The 15,887-nt window shown below is 33.0% G+C and overlaps 1 protein-coding gene across 1 annotated transcript in view; it reads right to left on the bottom strand.

The window, feature by feature from the left end:
- LOC118187256 (somatomedin-B and thrombospondin type-1 domain-containing protein-like) overlaps positions 1-15,887 on the bottom strand; it is a 93,098-nt gene that overhangs the window by 25,492 nt on the left and 51,719 nt on the right. Inside the window, exon 2 of the mRNA XM_035357439.2 lies at positions 7,998-8,192. Within this exon, the coding sequence (XP_035213330.2) occupies positions 7,998-8,192 (195 nt within the window). The remainder of the gene's footprint in view (positions 1-7,997; positions 8,193-15,887) is intronic.

The following is a 15,887-nucleotide window of genomic DNA, read 5'->3' as shown; positions in this document are numbered from 1 at the left end:
AATTATGTTGTTTTTATCTTCCGGTTAAGGATTTTATGCCTTTAGTAAATTTGTGTGCAATATTTTTAGAATTACCAGCAATTTTAAAGTTGTTTAATTGCCGCTAAGCCTGTTTTTAATGGCGGCCATTGATGTTTACATTTGAAACAGGAGACTAGTGGATTTGTTGCCAATCTAGAGAAACTTAGCTTCGCAACGACAAATATAACGCATTCATTTATTATTGCCAATTAAATCATGCTTAATTCTTTCTGGAATTTTTTCGAGGAAATAAGCGTTTGAGATTTAGTTCGTAATTTTTAATATAGATATTTTGAGTTTTTATGTATTTTTGCCTTCTCGCGAAGTGAGAATTGAATTAATTAAATGAGAAATACTCAATCGTCTGTGAAAAACTGTTTCTGTTTTGTTTTGTTTGCTTAATTTCTTTTATACATCGTTCTAGCTTTATTATAGTATTTGAATAGAACATGTGGCAACGATTAGATAATTCTTTAAATGATATACATTTTGTGCATTCTGAGTTATAATATGAATGAAATATAATACTGTTAAGTAAACCTAGCGCCAGAGTGTCGCTGTGGTAAACAAAGTGAATTTTAAAGAATGCATTTATTCCATTGTGGTTTATGCGCTTTCCGCGAAGTAGGTTTAATTCAATCTAATAAGTTTAAATAAAATGCAAGAAAAAATGCGTATAATTTAATATTCCGTACAAGGAAGTCATGTGGTGTACACATCAGATTTTTTAATTTCGTTAACATACTGATTCCTTATGATATATTACAGAATGGAATATGCCGAACTTGAATAATTTCCATGCTTTTTAAACGGCAGACCTACTTGCATATTTATTATCTGTACAGCCTGCAGATAAAACTCAAATTTATGAACGCCGTCTGCAAGCATTCAAGCGAGGATTAAGAGTTCAGATTGCCGCCCGGACGCACATGCTCCCTTACACAAACCTCATTTCACTCAGCACATTATATCGCATTCACCACTGTTATAACAGTTTCTCACCATCAAAAAAGCCATAAAATTCTTTTTTAAGACAGAGGATGAAAGGTCTTTCCGACTGCTTGGAAATTAATGGACACTCTATGTCCTCCCTTCTACTGCCTACTTTCGTGTCGGGTATGCTATTTCGTGAGTACAAGACATGAATTTTTCAAAGAATTAGTCTTTTTCACTGATGCCAAAATACCATGCGACCGAACTGTAATAAATAATACACATAAGTTGAATCTGCTCGCATATTAGTTAATTAAATACTTTAAAAAATAAATTAAAAAAAAAACCTGAAAGCTTTCAGATTTTATATTATGCCCAAAGGGGCAATTTTTTTTAACGTTTTGTGTGTTACCTTTATTTATTTATTAAATATCATGTTCTTTGCACTTAAAGTGTAAAATTCAATTCAAAAGCAATATCACTAAAATATTTAAAAATAGCACATCTTTAGAATTTCCGATACACAGTTTGGCGCGCGGGAGATAATTTTTTTTTTAGGCCGTACAATGTTGCCATTGCTCGCTATCAAATGGTTTAGTTTGTTAATAAAAAATTCGTTAAAGTTTTTACAAAATATGAAATCGATAATAAAATAAATTCCAAATTCCGAATTTGGGCTTCCAGATGCCCATATTTGAGTGGAGGACCTCGTTATTCAAAATTTGATGTCTCTAGGTACTGTTGTTTTTACACTGTGCGAGAAACATGCATATATTGATGCAGATTTATGATTATTTTGTTATGCAGATTAGATGATGCATTATTTAACTTCTATAAATATAACGCAAGGCTGTAATATTTGGTGGCAACAATTAGGAAACGTTTTATAGTGCACGAAGCAAAATCCCAAAGCGAAATTAATAGCCTTCCTGGTGAAAGTTCCCCTTTGGGCTAATTAAAAAAAAATGTTGCAGCTCAAGGAATTCCTTTGACTTTTTTCTGTTAAAATTATAGTAACTCCATAAAGAATATGTCAGTTATGTCAATAAATGATTACCATTATTTAATACCTGTATATCAATATATTGTGCATTGTCAAGATGACCGATACATTTACCAGAATATGATAATTTATACATATTTTATGGGAGTAAAATAATTTCTCACATTGATCCGTGGTATCGATTATGTAACAGATATCGATTATGTGAAACAATTTAGCTTTTTAAGTATAAGCTAATTACTAAAAATAAAATTTAAAAAAATTATATTTTTTGGATAGTATAGACCTCTCGCCTCACAAAATTATAGAAAAATGGTAAATACATAATTACAAAATTATTTTACTGTTAATAAAAAATAATTAGAAAAAATAAGTTTTCCTAAAATACATTTGCCCTCGCATTAGTTTCTAGTTTTTAGAATTTACCATCCCCCCCCATTTTATTATTGCTAAAATAGCTCGATGCATCAAAACAGAGTTTCTGAATGAGATTAAAAAACTAGTGAATGAGAACTTTGACAAATTACGTTTCGTAAGAAGGGCAGCCAATCAAAAGCAACTCAGCAGTTCGCAAATTTGTAACATAATCCAATGATTTTCCTCCCTATCAGTAACTATCAAGATAGAAGTCTGCGTGTAGCTCGTTAACCGAGCCGTCACCGGGGCAAGGGGGTTTCGGAGCCCTCAATTGAACAAAGAGAAGTGCAACGACCTCCAAGAAAGCAACCAACCTCTATCCCAACACCCATATCGACTCATAATTCAGTAATTTTTCTGATTTTTATTCGTGGAAAATGAGCGCCAGTCGGTTCATTTGCGTTTTTTTTCCTCGTACGCTAGTAATGACCTTTCCCCAGAGCAGTATGAAGAATTTATTAAGCATCAGCATAAAAAATATATTTTTGGAAATATCTGCGGCAAGTATCATCGTCGTTATTAAAAACCTGCTGTAACTATTACGTTACCTCTTAATGACTTTTTAATGTAAGATCTGTTTGTACATAAAACCTGAAATACGCGTCAATTTAAATAACACGATTTCGCTACTTTGAATTTAGCCAAATGAGATTCTTAGTTGCGAATACGAATCAGGTGTTTTGACTACGGTATAAATAAGATTGCATCTATTGCTTTTGAATAGTTTTTTTAATTTATAACAGATAGATTAAGTCTGAAAGAATAATGTTTTACGTTTTTTACTTCCTTGTACGAATTAAAAAGGAAGTATTGCAATCGCGAAAAGTTTCAGGCAGCATATTTCAACGAAAATATCCATTTTCACTGCTATCGAATGCAATTTAACTATGTTTTTGCGTGATATCTGTACGTAAGGACAGAATAAAATACTCTTTTCCTCCCAAAAAATTATAAAATTGCTTTAAAATGAATTCTGAAGAGATTTTTTCTTGGCGTCTGTACGAACGTATGTACGTACTTATATACGCATATATACTATTATATACTTATTACGTATCTCGCATAACTCAAAAACGAGTAGCCTCAGAACGTTGAAATTTTGTATATAGGACTGCTATAACATGTAGATGTGCACCTCGTATTTTGCAATCGGCGACACCAAACGTATATAAATATATTTATATATATATCCCCTCTGTTACCCGGCTCAGTGATCTCAGTTTTACTCTTATATGTTATGTTTGTAAATTGTGCACTTTTTGCTTTAAAAATGATTGAATTATGTTGTTCTTATCTTCCGGTTAAGGTTTTTATACCTTTAGGAAATCTGCAAGCAATATTTGTAGAATTATCAACAACTGTTTAAGTGCGGTTAAGCCTAATTTTTAAATAATATGGCGGATATGTTTGTTTTCATTTGAAGCAGCAGAATAGTAGATTTGTTGCCATTCTAGAGAGAGTAAGCTTCGCAACAAGAAAGATAACGCCTTTATTTATTATTGCGAATTAAATAATGCTTAATTCATTCTGGAATTTTTTCGAGGAAATAAGTGTTTAAGATTTACTTCGTAATTTTTAATATAGATATTTTGAGTTTATGTATTTTTGCCTTGTCGCGAAGTGAAAACTGAATTAATTGAATGAGAAATACTGAGTCGTCTGTGAAAAACTGTTTCTTTTTTGTTTTGTTTGCTTAATTTCTTTTATATACAGTTCTAGCTTTATTAAAGTATTTGAATAGAACATATGGCAACGATTAGATAATTCTTTAAATGATATAAATTTTGTGCATTCTGAGTTATAATATAAACGAAATATAATACTGTTAAGTGAACCTAGCGCCAGAGTGTCGCTATGGTAAACAAATAGAGTGAATTTTAAAGAATACATTTATTCTATTGTGGTTTATGCGCCGTTGGCGAAGTAGATTTAATTCAATTCAATACGTTTAAATGAAATGCAAGGAAAAATGCGTATAATTTAATATTCCTTAAAAGGAAGTCATGTGGTGTACACATCAGATTTTTTCGAATGGCAATAGACTCAAATGAAAGGTGATACATCGCAAAATCGCGTTTTGAGAAAATAACTGTTTCGGACTACTAAATAAATAAAAACTCAGTGCTTAAATATTTAAAAATACTAATTCAATAAAAATGTGAAATTGATACTTCACATTCCAAGATGTAAATTATGTATTTCCCTTTTCTGTCGTACATTTAACGGAAGTTAAATTACATAACTATATTGTTTTCCTACAAAATAACACTATTGAAGTCGTATTTCGTACCTTCATGGATATGTCACGCCTTCTTTTAAAGTGTTTTAATGTAAACACTATATTTCACTTCAGACATTATATTTTGTAACATAAATACAGCATGAAATTCTGCTTAAATTTTATGTTTTATATTTAATCTATTTTCCCTTTCTTAACCTATTTTAATTTATCTAATCTTTATCAATTTGCCTATGATCAGTAATAGTTATTCATAAAGGATAATAGTTTAAATATAATATCAGTTTCAGTCTTTTAAGCATTTCTGCGAATAAATAAGAAGTTTTCAGCCTGCACTCAATGTTGCGGAAGTGTGCCGGATCCAATCAATCCGCGTTTGGGAGACTTCGGTTTTAAAGTATAAAATATATTACATTACTTTTTCCTTATACTGAGAAGTTTATTTCATGTAAGAATTACATTTTCAATATAACAAAATACTATATTAAAAATTCATCAGAATCTTTTGACTCATAATTTCATATGCCTGTTTAAAAATTAAGGATTTCTTGCTCAAGCTGCGTTCTATCCCCATTCATAACTCAACACTCCATCAAATGAATCTTTTAGTTCAAACGGTATACGGGCAGATGATAAACATGTAAAAAAAATCAAAACATACATATCAATTCAAAACTATACACAAAGTTTAATATGATTAACAGTGCCGAATATAAAGAAGTGTATTCCGTTGTACTCCCATTAGTGTCGGATAGTAAGGTTGTGGATCTGTTTGGGGCAGACTGCATATGACTTGATATGGCTGAGTAGGCAGTGGCACAATATGTAGTGACTGAGCCAATTTTATGGTTGTGCCGATCTGTTACTGCCAGTGTTAGCGGCCCACGTTGACGAGTTTGTGGAAGCTGTCTTTTTAAGTTGGTAGCTTCAAGTATGTGGGCAGTCAAGTACGTAGTGGTCCGATTTTCCTTCCTTAACGCACACACAGAGATCTGTGTTGCTGCGCTGTGCAGATATGTTAGAAATGGACCGTGTCCACAGAAATATCCTGTTAGTGAAGCGAAGCTACTGCGTAACTCTTCTGCCATCTTTAGGGATAAAAAGGGACGCCCTGCGATCCGTGGTGGCTGCGAGCCATTTTTCCTTTCATGTTTTGAGCATGCATGTGTGCTTGAGTGGTTCTTTTAAGATATGACAACGGAAGGAGAGTTGAAATCACTTCATCTTGGACGTTGTTTACTGCCTGTTTCGACAGATCTTCAGCCAGTTTATTACCGGTGATACCATTGTGAGCTGGAACCCAACAAAGAATAGGACGGTTGCGAGAAGCGATTCGCAATATTACGTGGCAATGGGCATGTACCAATGAGCTTCTGCTACGTGTGCCCGATATGCCCTGACAGCTAGCTGCTGATTCACTAAACATCATGCCATTCGGTGCATGGTCAATTGCGTAGCAGATTGCAGCTTGTAGAGCAATTAGTTCCGTTTGGAAAATGGAATTGTTGACTCCGAGCTTGCGAGTCCACTTGTATTGAACAATGTTATTCTGCCGATGGCAAAAGCCACTGGTACCATTTTCCGTCGTGGTTCGTGTAGACAGCACGTACACAGTTATCGTGGTTGTCCTAAATACAGTCAAAAGTCGTTAATTCGGACACCCATAATCCGGAATGATCTATAATCCGGACCTCAAAGCTAAAAACTTTCTGCGCATGCGCCGCGTTGGCACATGCGCACAGGCGTTTTACGCGTGCGCATAAGACCTTGACTACTGCGCATATGCGTGTGCGCAAGTGCAGAATACGTTTTCGCCTGCGCGTTTAATGTATAACGGACGGTGTAAGCTCTAATTATCTATTTCAGTTAATGTTAATGATTGCGTTGTTCCTCAATCTTCGAATTGAATCCCGCTTATTATTTTTTGCAGACTGTAAGAGCAATTTTATAAAAGTAAACTTGAACTTTCGATTATGTCAAATAGAATTTCCGATGCTGGAACTTCCAAAGGATCTACAAAACGAAGGTATGTTTCGATGTCCAACAAACAAGAAATGGATAAAGACATGAAGAATGTGACAGAGAGGTTAGTGAAAACGAAAAAATTTCGATTGACAAGTTAGTCGGTATTCTCGGCACAGCAATTAACGGGACTTGAACAGCGGAACTTTGTAACTGAACAAGAAATTATGTCTGTTTATAGAATTAAAGAGAAAGTATTATCACATAAAACGAAGCAACTTAAGCAACTTACATTGAAAGAAATGTTTAATAAAGTAAACAAATAAATATTAAGCTTTTTTTTTTTGTAAAATTTGATACTTTTTAGATTATAATTGTTCTTTATTTCATAAATTACGGTTTCATATTTTTAATTTTAGAATTTCTGCATGCCATCTTACGAGATTTAAACTGATGATCTATAATCCGGAAAAATCGATAATCCGGAATCGCCGAAGTCCCGACGATTCCGGATTAACGACTTTTGACTGTACAAACCCAAAAAAGTTACTCAAGCAAAAACAAAACAAAGACTGTCACCAGAAAGATGAACACTTCCCTGTTGTGAAAGCGATCAAAAAAGAAGGTAAAATAGAAGGGGTTAAGTTAATTAAATAAATTCAAATAATCAAAAAGTATGCTGTTAAATCTGTTAGTTTTAAAATTTTGCAAGATATTTATGTAATATTTTATAATAAATTGAGGATTTTAAAAATGAACTGGAAAGAAATAAACAAGACCAAAATGATTACGAATGCACAGCTTTGTGCGTAAATATTTATAAGATAAAAATTTTAAAGATGATTACTAAACACAGATTCGATAATGAATTTCTCCTGTTTTCCGAACACAAATGCTGAAACATTTGTGCACAGGATATAAGCACAACTGTCAAATCTTTAAAAACATATTAAAATGAAATATTTATTTCATAGCCTACATGCGTGTGCTTTTAATTTCTATTAAAATCATTATAAATTATTCTGTAGAAATTGTAAAATTTTAACCAATTTCATCAGCATATGTACAGATCCAGGCCATTCAGAAACTGGGCAGCAATTAAAATTTACGAAAACAATTAAATTTACAATATTACGTCTTTAAGTTCTAAAGATTTAACTTGGGATATGTAATAAATTAGTCTGGTAGGATATATCTTTGAGATTATAAATGATTATTCCAAATGCAGCCGCATTTAATAAAATATGTCTCATCAACTAAAAATTATTATTCATTTCTTAAATCGATTATCCCAAAAATATATTAATTTAATAATAATTAATTTAATAACAAATTTGGGATAATTTGGGATAATAGTTAAAAGGTTAAAATTTATGATTACATATGTCATATTGAATTGCAACCAAAGCCTGTATTACTCACCTCGCCGAGCTTTAGCGATAGATTTAGCTTCACATCTACTACCAAAGCAGCCTCTGTTCTGAATCAAGTCAGGGCAAGGGCTTCCACCGTTCCTAGGTGATCGTATTATGTTACGTTCCCTAATCATGGTTCCGGATCCACAATCGGCACTGCAAGTGGACCATGCGCCCCAGCCAGATACTTCACAGTCAATCACTGAAAACAAAATAGTACTTTATGTAATACATGCCGGAAGAAATACGCAAGAAAGTTACAGAGAAAAAATAAATAGTACAATTTAGTAGTATCCTGGAATACTTAAGAAAGTCTTGATGAAGAAATAGCATCATCGATAGTAATTTGTTTTGGCAATCGACCACCTCCATTACCAACATAGTTTAGAGCTGTGGGTGGTCGTGTTAGAAAAGTTCTATTACGCATAAAATTGAGTGGAGTACGAATGAGTTAAGTAATTTTATTAAGTGTGATATATTTGAAAATAAATATACAGTAAAGTGTTTTAATTTGTACCTGAATATGTGTCACTAAGGTATTCTAAAATGTTAAATAGTTTCAATCTTGTTATGCGAAGCAATTATTCATTGTAAACAATAGCTCAGTGCAATAAACTATTAATTTGAACATCAGTTATACACCGTTAAGTTACTCCAAAGAGTTCAATAGTTTCAATCAATGAAACAGTTATGCGATGCTATGATTCGTTGCAAACAGATCTCACTGCAATAAACTGTTAATTCGAGTATCAAATATGTATCGTTAAGTTATTCAAATAGTTTCAAATTAAGAAAATGTTATGCGACGAAATAATTCTTTGCAAACAGATCTCAGTGCAATAAACTGGATGTCTGTGAATGTATAGTGTCTTTACGCATGGGGGTATTCAAACTATATGGCGAGCTGAAAGTCCTCTCGTGTGGAATAGTCGTAAGGGAGAGGGGTGGAAACCCTCGGACCCTACTCTCTCCCGGGGTGCTCTTCCTCAAAACTGAGTAAAAGTGGAAGTCCAACCCTCCTTGAGGCTCTGGCAACCATTCTTCAATGAATTCATGGACAAGACAACAACAACAGCATATTCGAAAATTAATTATGAAGCGAGAAGCATATTATGATTACGGGGGTTACTAGCAATCAAAAGTTAATTAATAAGTAGTTTATAAACATTATTTTAAAGGCTTACGAATGTTAAGTTCAGAATGATATAATCTTTGATTTTGAAATATAAACTTCTGCCAAGTTTATGCTATATGTATATTTATGAAAAGCAGAAAAAATTATTTTATTGCAGTTACTTTTAATGTTTATTTTGTTTCCAATTTTCACTGAAAATTCATGGATGGAAATTGAATTGATGGATGGATTGAATTGATTGATGGATGGAAATTGAATTGATTGAATTGATGGATGGAAATTGAATTGATTGAATCGATGGATGGAAATTGATGGAAATTGAAAGGATGGATTTAATGTTCCTTGTAAATGACCCAGTTTTTTAGCAATAATTAATAGCACCACTTACTCGGTTGATCACATTAGTAGATTTTTCTTTCAAATTTTTTCTGAATACTGCCCATTCTGAAACGCTTTCTTGAAATGCCCTTGTATTCTATAGCAAATTAAGAAGCTGAAATTTTTTTACAATGTCTAATTATTATTAACGGCAGAAAGTACATTAGGAATTTTCTTCTTAGTGAGTATGCTAACTAGTGAGTATGGAAGTGACTAAGCTTTCTCTGCTATGGAATAATATATACTATAAGAATGGTATTGCATTCTTCTGCGAGTATAATTACTGATATATTAAATTCAGGGGAAAAATAAGAAGTAACTGTTTACATTTACTTATATGTCTAGTTCTTACATACTTACTGGCTGCAGCACAGTTTAGTTCATAACGAATGATTTTACATTTGAGATTTATAATTAAGAGATCTTCAGCTTTTTAAATTTTCACCACAAAGAAAAACATTTTTCTTGGTACGTTAAGTGTCTAAAGAAAAAATTTGGTGTCTGAAAACCATTAAATTATTTCGCTATGTATTTGAAAATTCTTCCTATTCTAGCCCTCTGATAACGATTTCATCACGTATGATTATGTATATCTGAACATTCTGAGAATAATATTCACATTAAAGAGCAATGACAAAATAGTTTTATATAATTAAGATACAATATTTTTATTATAGATTTTTTTTCTCGCTTTTGCAGCTGAGGATGATGGTTAGGTAAGACCATCGAAACTAGTCCTGTGAAAATTTGAAAATATAACGCTGATGAAGTGTGCTACCGTTACACCCTGTGGGCATGCAGAAAGAAGGAAGAAAATACCTTAAAGCTTATCATCCAAACTCCGCAGTGCGTAAAACAATACTTGTTACTAAATCTATAACTTGCCTTATGAAAATATAAATTAGACACTTCTCCCCAAATTTTGCATCCAAAGCCACAGCATATTTTATATTGACGAATTACAGCACATAATTGTTTGAGTAACAAGAAGTATTCCTTTTTGGAGGCTATGTTTATCATATCCCACTACCGATAGTGTTGAACTGTTTCTACAAATTACTCTACCTCATTTTGAGAAACAAGTATAACTAGAGAATGCAAGTATAGGATCATTTTTCAAAGAAATAAAGAGTAGCTACTTTTTCTGAACATCTTGTATATTATACTATGTAAGGAATATCCTAATTTTATAACAGTTATTTTAAGATTATCGCACTTTCCTATCTCTCCTAGGTTTACAATTCCTTATCAGAATGCGCTTTTAGAATCGCGTTAAATGCAAATAAGTAGTAGAAAGTATTTAAGTCAAAGTTCACTGACTTCAAGAGAGTTGGGATTCGTGAATAGCGCGCGTTTCCCTTTTGGCTACGTCTCTCTAACAGTTACTACGCTCAACCGTATTACGTGCCTTTTGATAGCTTCTATAGCTAATTTAATATTACGGGTCAACTGGTGTCCGCCGATAACGTCGCGGCAAAAACATCGCGGACGAAAACGTCGCAGAGAAAACAACGCAAGGCGAAAACGTCGTGCTACAAAACATCGTGGGACAAAACATCGCAAAGAGAAAACATCGCAGTTCTAAAACATCGTGATACAAAACATCGACGTCGAAAATAAAGCGGTTCAAAAACTTCGCAGTTTGAAAACATCGTCGTCGAAAATATCGTTTTAAAAAATAAAGTATCTACAAATCATCGCATGACGATAACATCGCAGACATTTTTTTTTTCAGGTTTTAATAATTGTAAATGGATATTCCCATAATGATTTATGAGCGCAAGATGTAAAGAAGGATAATTTTTATTTTCACATTTTTTTATTAACTAATAAATTTTTGCTGAAAAAGTAAGAAGGAAACTTAAACATTGAAAATTAAATGCAACTTATAGATTATACTTTTCATGAAAAATTACCAGTAAAAGCTTTATAAAAATTACTTATTAATGGCCTTTGTTAGTTAACTATGTCGGTTTAAAATTCTATTAAAGTGCTATAAGTTGCATTAATTTTCTATGTCTACGTTTCCTTCTTACTTTCTCAGCAAAAATGTATTAGTTAATAAAAAATCTGAAAGTAAAACTTTTCTCACAACTTGCGCTCACAAATCATTATGGGAATATCCATTTAAAATTATTAAAACCTGAAAAAAAAAAAACATGTCTGCGATGTTATCGTCATGCGATGATTTGTAGATACTTTATTTTTTAAAACGATATTTTCGACGACGATGTTTTTAAACTGTGAAGTTTTTGAGCCGCTTTATTTTCGACGACGATGTTTTGTACCACGATGTTTTAGAACTGCGATGTTTTCTCTTTGCTTTATTTTCTCCCACGATGTTTTGTATGACGACGTTTTCGCCTTGTGTTGTTTTCTCCGCGACGTTTTTGTCCGCGATGTTTTCGACTGTAACCGGGTCAACTAGTTTATCATTAGTGTTAGCTGCTGCTAAATTTCTTTATTTAGTCATTAGTTAGTTCTTATTTCTCCCATTTTTGAGTTCAAGCCCAAGTGGAGGCTTTGTTGTACGCCCTGAGAAAAGGGGCCATCTGTGAATCTTTGAGCAATAAAGGGTAATTAACACTTCTTGAGTTTACGTTTCTGTTCTTGGACTTAAGCGATTGTTCGTTCCTCAACGCTTAGTTTAGTAGGATAAAAGTTACAACTATATAAAACAAAGTGATTTGATGGAAAGTTATGGGAATACAGTCTTATAAAGTTACATTAAGGAAGGAAGTAGTGCGATTAACATCGCTCAGCTTTTGTTCATCAGAGGTATTTTCAATATTCATCGATGAAAGCGCTAAATCATCGATGAAAGACTGTTCGCACATTTTTTAGACAATTTTCCATTGTATTTACGGAAATATTTTATTTATTTTTGTATTTTACATGTTCTCTTTGATAACCCTTATTCTTCATTATCTTTCTACGCCGTAATTTACAAGACAATAAAAATAAAGCCTTTTGCAATATCGGAAGAGATATTTTATCCCATTCGTCTTGAACGACTTTGCAAAGAAGTCTAAAGAAGGGTTATAAGAGTCAACATTTGGATAATCTGCTTTTTAAAAGTCCAAACTATAAAAATACATGGTTTATAATTAGGAGATTTAGTAGTGATATGAGTGAAGGTTTATGGCCTTGACACTCGTTTCTTGTTCCATGTTTTTCAGAAAATTGATATTGGATTTTGAGGTGTGTCTGCTTGCTTTGTCTTCATGGAGATCTATTGCTTGATGGCATTGTGGGTAAAGAGAAGGTGTTTTATATTTGAAAAACTGGGTACAAAATATGTTCGTCATAATGTATGCAGTTCATCTTAATATTTTTTCTACTCTCTGTGTTTTTAATTTGCCTGTAATATGAAAAGCCAGCAACAATCATAAATCCCTTTGAAAAACTCTTTTAGATTCTTTGAACCATGTCTTAAGATTTTTTTTCCTCCTCTTTGATGATAATAAACCGATCTCTTTTTATTGCAGTTATTTAAATATACCCAAGATTCATCTGTTGTGACAGCATTTTGTCATATTTGGTCGAATACATGTTTCTCATAAAGAATTCTACAGCGCGTTCTGCGTTTAGAGATACATCGTAGAGAAGGACGATTATTATGTTTTTTTCGCCTCTTTGAGATTCAAATCAGTATTCATCACTTTGTTTATATGACACTGAGCAGTTCAGTGATTTTGAAACTGTCCTTTAACTTGGCTGGTCCTTTGACCTTTTCTTTTAACATAAGAGGTCTTACATTTGCAACATTCGAAACATTCCGTTTTTCCTTGGATATGTATCTGAAACAATTTTTCGGCTTGAAGCGAAACTTCGACGTTTTTCCCCCTTTCTTGTTGATAATATTACCTATCGCAGCTTTAGGTATCGAAACACCATGGCTTTCGCAACGTTTTTTAATAATTAGACACAAATAATTTTCTTCAGAAAGAGCCAAACATAGAATTCCATCCATTGCTTCTCTGAAAGCGCCATTTTGCATGAAAACGAAACTGTCAAGTAGCAGACAATAATTTACACTTTTAAAAACATAAATGCAATTAAAAAAAATTCCCAAGCAGACGAACTTTTTTATAGCAAAGCAAAATCTTCAGCCTCAGTAAATCTTGCTTGGATATATCCCATATGTTACTATATAAATGCAGAATTTTATTTTGAACACATATTTTTGCCTTTTGAAATAGTCGGCTGTTGGAGCAGTTAAATTTATGGCTGTCATTATCACAACAGTTTTTAATATAGCGCATGTTCGTAACTCATTGCGTTGAAGCATAACCAAGTTCAAAAGCCTTATTTTTGTATTTATTTGATGCATATAATACATAGGAGGAGTAGGAAAAATGAAATTAAAAAAAAAAAATCTTAAATAATATAACAGCTATAGTTAAGTTAAAAAGAATGTTCAGGTCCCCACGCCTGATCGTCAAATGTTAAGTTCAATCTCTTATCTCAGCCAAAGATATTATTCATAAAATTCCTCTAAAGGAATTCAGTCTTTGAGATGTTTCATCACTCATCTGGCAGAGGTGAAAAAAAAAAGGCGGCTTTTCAACCAGACCAAAGAAGAAAGAGGATGGGAAGAAGGGCGTGAAGCTGAACCAAGTCGCTGTGGGAGAGGTCACAACGATAAGTCCCGTTATCCGTCAGCTGCTTCAATTACGTGTGATGAGTTGGTTTTATTCAGTCATCACTAGCCCATAATAGCTGCGTAGAGAGAGAGGGGGGAATGTTATGTGATAACAGAAAACTTCATTTAGATATAAAGGCTTTTTTTAATTTGTCTTATTTATAAACGTTTAACACTCAATAACATTTTATGCTTCTTTAATATAGCGCTGATATAGAAGCCTACCCAGTATTAGATAGACAGAAGTAAAATTTATAACAGGAACATACATAGATGTGATTCAAATTCGCAAAAATGGGTGTTTGGGTTAAACAAAATTTGCTTTGTGGTAAAATAATTAGTTACTCTTTCGTGATACTTGTGGTTTATGAAAAACACTGCATTAGTACCAGATTTGTGTGAAGACGATTATAACAATGGTGCACATTCTTGGGTAACGATTTTTGTTAGTTCGTAATTATTTATTAACGTGTCGGTGAAATCTGTGTGAAGACGATTATAACAATGGTGCACATTCTTGGGTAACGATTTTTGTTAGTTCGTAATTATTTATTAACGTGTCGGTGAAATCTGTGTGAAGACGATTATAACAATGGTGCACATTCTTGGGTAACGATTTTTGTTAGTTCGTAATTATTTATTAACGTGTCGGTGAAATCTGTGTGAAGACGATTATAACAATGGTGCACATTCTTGGGTAACGATTTTTGTTAGTTCGTAATTATTTATTAACGTGTCGGTGAAATCTGTGTGAAGACGATTATAACAATGGTGCACATTCTTGGGTAACGATTTTTGTTAGTTAGTAATTATTTATTAACGTGTCGGTGAAATCTGTGTGAAGACGATTATAACAATGGTGCACATTCTTGGGTAACGATTTTTGTTAGTTCGTAATTATTTATTAACGTGTCGGTGAAATCTGTGTGAAGACGATTATAACAATGGTGCACATTCTTGGGTAACGATTTTTGTTAGTTCGTAATTATTTATTAACGTGTCGGTGAAATTTGTGTGAAGACGATTATAACAATGGTGCACATTCTTGGGTAACGATTTTTGTTAGTTCGTAATTATTTATTAACGTGTCGGTGAAATCTGTGTGAAGACGATTATAACAATGGTGCACATTCTTGGGTAACGATTTTTGTTAGTTCGTAATTATTTATTAACGTGTCGGTGAAATTTGTGTGAAGACGATTATAACAATGGTGCACATTCTTGGGTAACGATTTTTGTTAGTTCGTAATTATTTATTAACGTGTCGGTGAAATTTTCGATCGATAGGGATTTATAGTACAGTGGTAGTTCGGTATACGTTCACTTTGAATACGCCCAACCTGATATACGTCCTATTTGGAAGCGAAACTTTTTGTTTAGCATACGACATTTGTTTGGAATACGACTTGAGTTCGATGAGTCCTGTGCACACTACACTTGTTTGCCTCTTTCGAGACAATGCTACGAGTGTACATGAGTACGCGTGTTACAACCCGAGCTATAACTCTGAATTTTCGAGTGATTTGGCGTTTTTTTTCGCTTAAATGTTTTGTAAACTTATTAACAGTGAGTCTTAGGAAAGGTTACAAGAAGAGTCAAGCATCGAAGAAAATTGCTAGGATCACTATGGAGGTGAAAAAAAGAGATTGTTGAAAAGTATGAATATGTATCCGAAACTTCGCTATAGCATATCGTATGCCGAATACGATGGTGTCTACGATTGAAATGGATTACCAGAC

The sequence above is a fragment of the Stegodyphus dumicola genome, chromosome 3 (genome assembly GCF_044657685.1).
Source record: "Stegodyphus dumicola isolate Sdum_Otavi_A_Nest chromosome 3, ASM4465768v1".
Lineage (NCBI taxonomy): Eukaryota > Metazoa > Arthropoda > Arachnida > Araneae > Eresidae > Stegodyphus > Stegodyphus dumicola.
The sequence above is the reverse complement of the archived record's forward strand: the minus strand, read 5'-3'. Positions and strand labels throughout refer to the sequence as shown.